The 11522-nt window shown below is 44.0% G+C and overlaps 1 protein-coding gene across 1 annotated transcript in view; it reads right to left on the minus strand.

The window, feature by feature from the left end:
- SH3KBP1 (SH3 domain containing kinase binding protein 1) overlaps positions 1-11522 on the minus strand; it is a 279554-nt gene that overhangs the window by 85860 nt on the left and 182172 nt on the right. The window contains exon 9 of the mRNA XM_029929622.1: positions 34-128. Within this exon, the coding sequence (XP_029785482.1) occupies positions 34-128 (95 nt within the window). The remainder of the gene's footprint in view (positions 1-33; positions 129-11522) is intronic.

Raw genomic sequence — 11522 nt, forward strand, 5'->3', positions numbered from 1 at the left:
AGGTTTAAAAGGTGGAAGGGAACCTTCGCTTACCTTATTGATGAGAGTGACTATATCTCCTTCTTTGATTGTCAATTCATCGTCATTCTGTGCCTCATATGGAAATATTACTTTGCAGTAATCCTTGGCTGTAAAAAGAAAAAAAACACAATCTTTAAAATGCTTTATCTACTGAGCTGGCCCAGGAAAAGATGTTCTCTCTCACAAAAACGTCAGAGAAAAGCACACATCACAGACAGGATGTAACAACTGCATAAAGAAAGGGTCACCCTCAGGAAACTAAGATTGCTCATTTGGGGCTTGTGATTATTTGTTCTCTTCATTTTTTCCCCTCACAAATCATGTGATATAAAGTGTCACTGACTGGTTTGTGTCTCTCAGGAAGAAAAAAGCAGAAAGGTTTCCTCGGTCTCAGGTATATATTTCATTTGCTCTTGAGTTTATATACCATTTTATAACCTCTCCGGGTGCGTGCATAAGCAGACATACTTTATAAGAGCAAAAAGCTTAAATTCTGCCCTCACTAAGGACCTCCTTCCCCGCGTCACCAAGTCAGAAACAGGGTATCCGTGCATGTTACAAAGCTGACATGGTACTCCGAACAATAAGAGAGACCCCATTATAGTATATCTCCAGAGTCATATATTTGTATGTGAACATGTGTCGACCACAAACAGCCAACAAATACCAACTACATGGCCCTTATACACATGTGTATTTTGGGGCGGGGGGGCAAACTTGTTCAAATATGTCCCATGGCCTCTCTGTGGGAACCCATCTATTTAGGTGTGGCTGTTTACCAGCAAGCGTTTGTACCAGCCCTCACAAAAGAAAAAAACACTAAGGCCACTGAAAATCAGTTCAAATATGTCCTCAATTACGTGGTTTTTAAAGTCTGTCTGATATGAGGGGCATCTGGCTAGCTTAGTCGGAAGAGTGTGTGCCTCTTGATTCGAGCCCCATGGTGGGTGTAGAAATTACATAAATAAGTAAACTTAAAAAAAGAGAAAGTGTATCTGATGTTAAATTTTCTCTATTTATACAAAAGCACCAGCTTAGAAAAGAGCAAAAAACATTTTTCAGGTAGCCAGGAATTTAAGACTTAGAAAGCTGGGGTTCAATGACTTAGGACAGAAGATAGAAAGAGAAATTCAAGAGAATTCATATCTACTGGGACAGGCATTTATTATTCTGCAGCAAAGTCAACAATCCTAATGGTTTTGAATGACCTTAGGTATTTGCTAAGGATCAGGCCAGTTTGTGCAGACAGATCATAACCTAAAGCTATATACACAAGTATCAATTATATTGTCCCTAGTACAATTTATATGACTGAAATGTGGGGGATTTATTATGGTTAATGTCATATCAATCAAAGAGAGTGATGTATAAAATAAAGGCAATAAAAATCTGTAATACAGACACACTGTGGTCTGGGGTTGGTTCAGATAGGAGGGGAGAATAGGGAGGAGAGAGTGAGGGAGAGAGGGACTCACTTTCTGGGCAAATGTTTTTGCTTTCTGTCCAATGGACAGAATCTATCAGTTATATCCCCTGTCCTAGTGTTGGAAATGGTCTGTGTTTGGTACTCTGCCCCTGCCCCTCCCCCCCTCCTCCGAAGGGGTTTTGTTCATTAAGCCTGTTGAAGGACATGAGTTCTAAATCCCATCAATACTACTCTGCCTCAAGATTCCTAGGTCCACATAGTTATGGACATTCCATCTCTCTTTAATTAGTAATAGCAAACCTCTCAAATTCTGAATTGGCCAAGTTAAGCATCTTTAAATTGGATAATGACAGCTCTTTGCCAATTTTCCTACTGACTGTGCTAGTGAAATATGACTACCCAACCTCAAAACTTACAACACAGAAACAAACACAGCACTATTGAGGAACTGCCCTGCAGAGTCCCAGTTGGAAGAGTAATTCATTGGATTGACATCATGGAAATATTTTATAAAAAAGAAAAGACACTCATGGTCAACAAAGAAAAACAACATGCACTGTTTCCATTTATTTCCATCAAAAAATTTAATGAAGTGTGTATAGACATTGGTTCACAGCGCCATTCCCATCCCCTTCCCAGTGCATATAATCTTGCTGGATTACACGAGGGAATAGGGAACCACCCATAGCCTTAGGGCTGAGTAAAATATGTCTAGGCAAATAACACTCTCATTCCCCTTTGTTGGTGATTGGTCTAGGGGTGAGTATATGATCTACTTCTAGCCAATGAGATATGAAAGGAGTTCTACTGAGGAAAGGGAGGCTGTTAGATTTTGTTCCCTGATTTAAAAAAAAAGAGCAGAGAGGCAAACAGTTGCCTCTGCTGTTGGCTTTAGCACTCTCATCTTTGTTGGAAGGCAGCACAAGGTTTGGCACTGCTGCACTCATATTTCAACCACGAGAGGAAAGCCAAGAAAATCACAGAGGAGGGGGGTCTGAGGCTTCACACCATTGAGATGTCTGTTGAATCAGCCAATTTCACGGGGCCTGTCTGGGTCCCTCATTACCAGACTCCATAAAACTGTATTGCTTACCACTACTTTGTGGCTGCATAGGTATTTATCACTCAAAGCAGAAGACACCCTGACATGAAGGAACTTGGTGGAAGAAAGAGGACACTTCCAGTCACCTCCTCAAAAACACCTGACTATCATCTGCTTCCACTTAAAAAGCCTCCTCCAATACCTCTGTGTTATGTTTCACCCCCAATCTCTTCCCTTGGTCTACCTCAGCACCTGGCCCATAGGAAGGGGTCAACACATGACTGTGGAATTGACTTATAATCAACATAAGGGAGACATATTTATAAGAAAGTACTAGCATGCCTTTAAAATGTTTCATGGGGCCAGTTTGTTTTCTGCCCAGTTTCCCTATTAGTTAAGGGGGGCAGGTACCCCCTGCCTTTCTTTTTTAACATCTTTAATGATGTATAATTTTTTTACCATAGAATATACCCATTTTAATTGTATGGTTTGAATACTTTTAATAAATGTACATAGTTGTATGATAACATAACTGAGTTTTATTTTTTTAATGTTTTATTTATTTTGAGAGAGAGAGAGTGAGAGCACAAAGAGGGGGAGGGGCAGAGAGAGAAGGGGACAGAGGATCTAAAGTGGGCCCTGCACTGGCGGATTGACAGCAGCGAGTCCAACGTGGGACTCGAACTCACAAACTGCGAGATCATGCCCTGAGCTGAAGTTGAATGCTCAACCAACTGAGCCACCCAGGAGCTCCAACACAACCCAGTTTTAAAACATTCTCATCATATATACTGCTTCATGTGTGAGGCATTGGATATAGAATTACCTGGAAAGCACCAATTTAAATAGAAGTAGGAGATATGGGTACTAGGGGCTACTATCAACTACCACTGGCTATAAAGCAGGTTCCAACATCATGCTTGCCCCTTTTTGTATCCCTACAACCAGACAGGGCTCCCACTCAATGTTGCTTGACCCTCTAGTGATACCTACAAAGTGGAGGAAATTTTGAGAGACAGTTAAACAGGAGGAGTGGGTTATGGGCCAGGAGTCAGGACAGTCAGGATGAAGCTCAATCTCGGCTGGGCTGTCCAGAGCATAAAATTTGACGCAACCGTGCAGTAGCACTGGACATCAGTGTCCTTAGATATCAAAGGAGAGGCTGGCCAAGGAGGGATGGGAGGAGAATCTGATTAACTTCAACAGAACACTTTAAGCAAATTTCAACTTATTCTAAAACTCCAATATAGGGGCGCCTGGGTGGCTCAGTTGGTTAAGCGTCTGGCTTCGGCTCAGGTCATGATCTCACAGTTTGTGAGTCTGAGCCCCGCGTCAGGCTCTGTGCTGACAGCTCAGAGCCTGGAGCTTGCTTCGCATTCTGTATCTCCCTCTCTCTCTGACACTCTCCTGCTCGAGCTGTCTCTCAAAAATAAATAAAAACATTTAAAAAATTAAATAAAAGTCCAATAAAAAACAACTAAAACCAAAACTGCTCTGATTAAATTAGAGAGTGGGGCTCACGCATCTCCCACCCAGGTCCCCAAAATAATCTCAGTAAAGCTCTGGAGGCTCCAAAAAGCACACTAGACTAGACCTGAGTTCCAGCCAGCTCTGACACTTCACGGCTCTAGTCATGGGCACTGTAGCGCGGAAAATCCCTGGTCAAACATGGCAACCATAGCCTCACATTTTAAGTTATTACGATATATTTGAAAAGAAGAATTTGCTTTTACTACTGAGGCATTTGGGCCCTAATTCAGCAGTATTGGAAAATAAAAGCATGCTGCAAGTTTGGATATACCAATGGTTTTAAGATACTATAAAATAAATGTACAAGCAAAAAAAATGGATCGATTCTGAGACTATGATTTTAATTTTACAGCATGCGAAACGAAGATGTTCTCTAATTCAAACATTTATTGAGGCGCCACCATGAAAGAAACACTGTCATTTCTTGGGCCTGTGACATGCAAGTCAGTCCAACCACCAGCCCCACCCTCGCAAGGAAGTGACAAACTAATGCCTGGGGAAAGGCAAGGGTAATGCATGACAAGAAGGAAAGACAAAGGCATGAGTAAGCAGCGGCTCACTATGACTGGAGGTAGCTAGGGTCATGCCGAGCAACTCATGATTATGCTCAGGGGGAGTTCACAAAGGAGGAGGCATTTGATAGGTCTTAAAAGAAGAATATAATTCCAAATTCGTTTTGGACGTGGGAAGATTAGAAATTTTAAACGAGTAAGTAGCAGACAGAGATGAAGAGGAAGGGAATGAAATTAATTTTTGGAGGCAGGCATTTTCCATCTATTCATCAATTAGATGGATTTAATTAGTTCAACATCAAGTATAAATGAATGCACACAAGCACATAAAAAAATATAAGGACACAACTTACGCAGTGATTGAGATGAATTTGTCTCTATTTTTTGGAAAGATTTAAAAAAAAAGAATGAAGTAGCCTAAGACTGAAATCCTAAGTCAATTCTTGAGCTTCGTGTCTTTTTTAAAATGTTTATTTATTTATCTTTAAGTAATCTCTGCACCCAATGTGGGGCCCAATCTCACAACTACAAGAGCAAGAGTTGCATGCTTTTCTGAATGAGCCAGACAGGTGCCCCTCCTTAAGCTTTTTTGTCTTAGAGTCCTTGAAGAATCTCATAAAAAAAAAAACAAACCAGTGATTTCCTCTTTCCAGAAATAGGAAAACAAGACACATTCAAAGGTGCAGAGAAAATGTCACATACAATAACAGAAGGTTCAAGGACTCTGTCACCACATCAAGATCTCCTATATTAATTATTGATTGGCGTTCCAATTTTAAGGAACTTGTTCTATTAAAACCCCCAAAAAGTCCAGTCATGATTCATATCTCCCCCAACAAATCCCTCTCGTTTCAATCTCTAAACTTCTAGAAGTTTATGTGAGATTAAAAACAGACTGTTTAAGAAATTGAATCACACGCACACAGCCCATGACTCCCTTCAGATGGTTTTATAATCTATTCCTATAAAAAACAAACCAACCTAAAAAATTCCTTCAGCTTAAAAAGAAACAAATAAAAGCAGAACAAAGAGAATAAACATTATCAGCAAGCAGTGCATGCTCACACATGCACACGTATACACACACACACACACACACACACACGCGCGCGCACACACACACACACACACACACACACACACACACACACCAAGGAAATAACATTAAATCCAGGATGATTCTCTGGACTCTATTTCAGATTAAAACCCCCCTGTGTCACAGAGTTCAGGTGAAAGCCTTCTAGAACTTCCAACAGCGGTGGAAAGTACCAGGTCGCCCTTATAACTCTTTTCCTTCGGGATCCCAGGACAAAAGTATGGAGCCTAGTGCGGTCTAGTTTCACCAACATCAAAATCTAAGGTTCTTTCACTAACGTGACAAGTATTATCTGAGGCACTACTGGTTCATAATCACTTATCCAAAAGGCCCGAGGACAGAATTTTTCAGATTTTTAGAAAGGAGATTTATTACACATACCCCACAATAGATAACATCCTCAGCTGGGCTCTGGGACCGCACCCAACCACCAAATACATTACAATTCTGCAGCAAATGGATGATTTGTCGCTCCAAGTAGGATAAAGAGAGACTATACATACATGCATGTTAGTCCAAGACAAGGTTTATGTCACCCCAAAGTGATAAAACCTTTTCGCTCTCTAGGTTTTTCTATTTTGGAAATGCAGTAAGGGTATGCACTTCTGTCATATTCTGGGGGAAAGAGACGGAGTTAAGTAAGACTGGTACCTGGTTCTCAAGGAGTTTATAACCAAGAAGAGGAAATGAGAGCTCTTGAAAACACAGAGCTCTTGACAAGCCAACAGCGAGGACAAGATAAGACTGATGTCTTCAGCTTACAGCATCAGAGTATCATGAAAGGGGAATCATTTCCCAAAGGAAAGATTCAGGCTCCCTTCTTAGAGGGGTAAAATGGCACTGGGCTCTGTACAATCTTTTAGGACTTTGACCAGAGGAATAGGAGTTGGTGGGGGGTGGGTGGGTATGAGTTTTCCCCAACCATTCCTTAAGACAGGTGGGACACCTGTTCCTTCTCTGCCTTCCTAGATGCCCTTCTCTGGGGGGGGTCCCCATCAATAGGTCTGAGGTGGGACCAGGAATCCACAAGCACCCTGATGGTTCTCATCAATAGGGAAGCTCAAGGAGCGGTCTATATCAGTGGGTCTCACGCATGAATGGGCATCATTACCAGATGGAGGGCTTGGGAAAACAGAAGCCCCAAGGTTCCTGATTCTTGAGGGCTGGGCTGGGCAAGGCCTGGGGATCTGCATCCCTAACAAGTCCCAAGGGGATGCTGATGCTGTTGGTCCAGGGACCACGCTGTGAGATCCACTGATCCAGCCATGGGTATTAGGAAATATTCAACGCTAGCCAAAAGCAAAACAACGGTGGGGACCTGGATCTGGAGGGCAGGGCAGTGTGGTGGTGCTGTCACAGCTGGGCATGCTGTATCACAGATGGAGATGGGAAATCGAGTCCTGGGTCAGTGTGAGGAGCTGGGGCTAGTGAGGAGGGCCAGAATGAATACTACACTTATAGGGCCAGTTTGCTCCCAGGGAACACGGCAATGCCTGGAGACATTTATGGTTGTCATAGCGGGAGGGGTAGTAAGTGAACGGAGGCTAGAGATGCCAGCCATCCAATTATGGGCACAGAACCAGCCTCACAACAAAGAGCAACCTGGTCCAAATGTTAATAGTGCCAAGCCTGGGTGGCTCAGTCAGTTAAGCGTCTGACTTTGGCTCAGGTCATGATCTTGTGGTTCATGAGTTTGAGCTTCACATCCGGCTCTGTGCTGACAGCTCAGAGCCTGGAGCCTGCTTCGGATTCTATGTCTCCCTCTCCCTCTGCTCCTCTCCTGCTCACTCGCGCTCTCTCTCTCTCTCTCTCTCAACCTAAGACATATGTCACTATGTTGTAAACTCCAGCCCAAAGCCGGCCTCCATGAAAAAGGGGACAGCGTCCCCAGATCTCAATGACCACCTCTAGTCCTGAATGCTGTTGGGAATTTGACTTTCAAATTATTTCACTAATGGAAATTATGACACTTTTTGATCTCTTGCTTGAAAAGGAAGATTTAAAAAAAAAAGGAGAATAATCTGACAAGCAAAGCCTTTCTGTTCCCTAGTACAGAGCACATCACGGCCCCTCCAATGGCACTTTCTCCTGCTGCAATGACAAGCCCCGAGTCTTTGGGAGAAGGGAGATCTGCGAGGATAACACAGGGGAGTTAGCTTCCCCCCGCCGCTCCGAGGATTGTACAGACAAGCCGGGCACCCGCACAGGGAAGGACCCCCCCCCCCCAAATCAGGACAGCAAGGCCTGTGTTGGAAGCACATGATGAAACCCTGAGACACTGAGCCTGGGGGCTGGAGGGCACATGAAGTAAGCGAGGCCCCAAAGCCCGGAGTAGGAAACTTGTTTCAAACTGGCCACGGCCAAATAGAAGTTTTGGGGATACAAGTGAGCAAAAATGCCTTCCCTGGAAAAGTAGCATAAAAAAGCTCCCAGGTAAGGCCGGGGGAGAAAACCAACATAAGGAAATCGACCCCTTTCTCTGCTATTTAAACATGTGGTGAGAAAGCAAAAATTAGCTCAGATGTGGAAAGTAAAAATCTGTCGAGCCATTCACCAGGCTGGGGTTCCACAGTCAGCTGCAAAGCCAATGACAAATGGTAGTTCTCCGAAGTACGAACTGCAGCTGGAAAGGGTCCTAACAACCCCTTCTCTGAGCACTGCTTTCTTACTCCCAGACAAAGCTTGTCCTCTGAAAGCACAGACTACCAGAAACTTTATTTTTTTTACATCATATCACTCAGGATGAAACATTCCACTCTTGACCAAAGGAACAAGTCACCGTGACACAGAAAAGCAGCCGCGACTCCCCCCACGCAAGTGCAGAGACTCATGTCAAGAGCTCTGAACACAGCACTACACACTTGTCTTAACTCAGTGGTTCCCAAAGAAATAGGACCTGGGCGTGCCTCAAAGTACACACTTGATGTTGACCCCTTAACAGCCCTGCATTGCTTGCAACCTATCAAAACACTGCTTTAGTTACGTTTCACTGCATTCCCCCTTCCTCCAAAATGGTAACTACTCTCTTTTGTTTGGGGAGATGGAGCTGCACAGGTGTCCTACCAAGTGTCCTCAGTGCAATGAGCTAATAAACCTTTGTTGGACAAGGGTCTGTCTTGGTGATGTTGGGCTGATTGGTCTGGAGCAAGGACTAGAAAGAATGAAGGGTGTGTCAAGCCCCATGGAACACTGGCAACCCCTGCTAATCCCTCAGAAACTCAAAGTAAGCTTGGGGATCTTATGTGATCAAATGTGTCATTTTCCAGCTGGTGACTGTGAACTTCAGAAAGGGGACCCATGGCTACTATGCCGCTTTCATAAGACTCTGTTCAATATAGAACCTGTTTAAATTTTAAGTCATTTATGAATCTCCATTTGCTCAACCACCACATCTTATGTGCCCAGTGAGTCCATGGCACTTTTCTGGGCTATACGTTGGGGCTCTCAAGTAGAAGACACAGCTCTTGCCTCGAAGGACCGGTGATAGCCACAAGCCACCATGTGTCACCATCACAGGGGACAACTCCTAAGAAGTGAGTCAATGAACAAAGCGACTGGGAAGGCAGTTCAAGTGCCCAGGGATGGAGCGACGGGAGGTTAGGCAGGGCCAGTTTAGCCTTTGCCCCACGGTCATCATTCATTCAGAAGCCTGACCTACCTCTGTCCACATTTTGTCAAGGATTATTCTTTTCCCTAACCCTCATGCTCCACTGGCCCTCTAGATCTCTGAGATTTAATTCTGTGTTCAGAAAGATGCTAAATGGCCCATTTCTCTGGGTTATTTTTCTTTCCAACCAAGGCCATAAATCTGCATCAACTGTAATAAAGAAAGAGGGAGATTCCAGATGTGGTGCTCTGGGGGAACCGCAGGGTATGTCATTTATGAATATTTAGACGGTGTCCCTCTTGTTAGGAAAATCGTGGCAATCTGTGCCCCAGCGTGCATGTCAGAAGAGTTTCAGTATCATAAAAGCTTTATTGGGGGAGGGAGGTGATGTTAGTTGTTTAAATAAATCCTGATCAGCTGCGTTTCACTTTCCCCTGGAAAATACCGAACCACATGAACATTTTTTGAATCGTCCTAACTCTTAATCCTCCCTCCTCTGTACTGGTGGGTGGTTTTTGTTAGTAATCTGTGTGTTGACCACAAAGAAGGAGGCCACCCCACTCCCAAGTTCAGGGTCATTTCTGGTATTTGGTCAGTACTTTGCCCCCTACCTGAACACAGAGTCGCATCAAAATCTAAAAGCAGGGAAATGTTCTCAACGCAAGGGGCTTTTTAGTGGACTTAGGTGCCTCGTGGAAATCATGGGAGAATGTGCCCTTTACAATAAAAGCCAGAAAGTTGGTGGGTAACATTAACTGCAGAAATTCTTGCTCTGGTCCCTGAAAAACATCTGTTAATAAACCTCCTTCAAGCCTTCAGCGACAGTGAAAATTCTCCTTCTGACCTGCTGCTCACTTACATGCATACTGACACCTACACTCATGACATCTCATATTCCTACTGAATTGTCCCCATCTTCTTTTTGTCTCTCCCCTCTGGCTGCTAAGTTCTTTGAATGCAGAAACGTTTTACTCTGAACCATCAAGCTTTTGGAATTGAAGCAGAGGATGAAGATGCTGGGGGAGACCGCAGGGGTTCCCTCTAGAGCGATCCTGGACTTCACAGACAATACAGTGCAGAGCAAGGCAGAGAAATAAAAGTCTGTCCAAGGTCACACAGCTAGCGAGTAACAGAGCTGGTCCTAGAATCCACACTGCTGACTTGGGGCCACAACACACCACCCAGCCTCTCTTAAAAACACTCTTTGTTGGGGCACCTGGGTGGCTCAGTTGGTTGAGCATCTGACTTCGGTTCAGGTCATGATCTTGCAGCTCGTGGGTTTGAGCCCCGCATCAGGCTCTGTGCTGACCACATAGATCCTGGAGCCTGCTTCGGATTCTGCGTCTCCCTCTCTCTCTGCCCTTCCCCTGCTCATACTCTGTCTCTGTCTCTCAAAAAATGAATAAACATTAAAAATAATTAAAAATACCCACTCTTTTTAACAACCTATCCCCCCACTGTGATGATTCCAAAGTGCCAGGTAGATAGACATAATTAATAGATACTTACAGGACTGAACGAGGCTTGGGCTAGAGCCTAGATCCTCCCACATGCTTGAAGGAGCTGAGTATTCGGATGTGTGTTAATACGCAGGCCCATAAAGCCCATCTTAGATCCCAGAATTACTCCCAAACGACCACGTCCGTATCGTGGCCGCTCGGCACCTGTGGCCATGGAGGACCTAACACGTGGCTGCTCCAAGTTCAGCCATGCCATGCATGTAAAATACACACTGGATTGTGAAGCCTCATATAAATAAAGAATAAAAATAGCTCATTTGATCATTTTATAAGGGTTACTTGTTGAAGAGATACTACTGGGGATATATTGAGTTAAATAAAATACATTTGATAAGATCACTTGTTTCTTTTCTCTTTTTCAAAAGTGTGGCTGCTAGAAAATGTAAAATCACATATGTGACTCACATAATATTTCTATTAGCCAGCGTGGCTCTAAAACACAGCTACCCTCCCCACCCCTGCCCACCTAATCTTTCCAAAAAGACCAGAATCTCCTGCCTACAGACATTTACAGAGTGAAAAGAAAGCCTCAGGGACAGGATCTTATCCGAGGGCTAATTCTGGAGACCTGAGGGTCAGTCACTGGAGCACCCTCTGCAGACTGTCCCATGTGCCACATCCTTACAAGTGACCCTCAGGTCCCTGCTGCTCAGAGTCCCTCAGAAGCAACCCACAAGTCACCCAAGGGCCTCTTTATTCAGGACAGAGGTGAACAATCTATAGGGAATTTTGACTTTACTTCTATTGAAACACTGTCCATTAAAACCA

The sequence above is a fragment of the Suricata suricatta genome, chromosome X (genome assembly GCF_006229205.1).
Source record: "Suricata suricatta isolate VVHF042 chromosome X, meerkat_22Aug2017_6uvM2_HiC, whole genome shotgun sequence".
Classification (NCBI taxonomy): Eukaryota; Metazoa; Chordata; class Mammalia; order Carnivora; family Herpestidae; genus Suricata; species Suricata suricatta.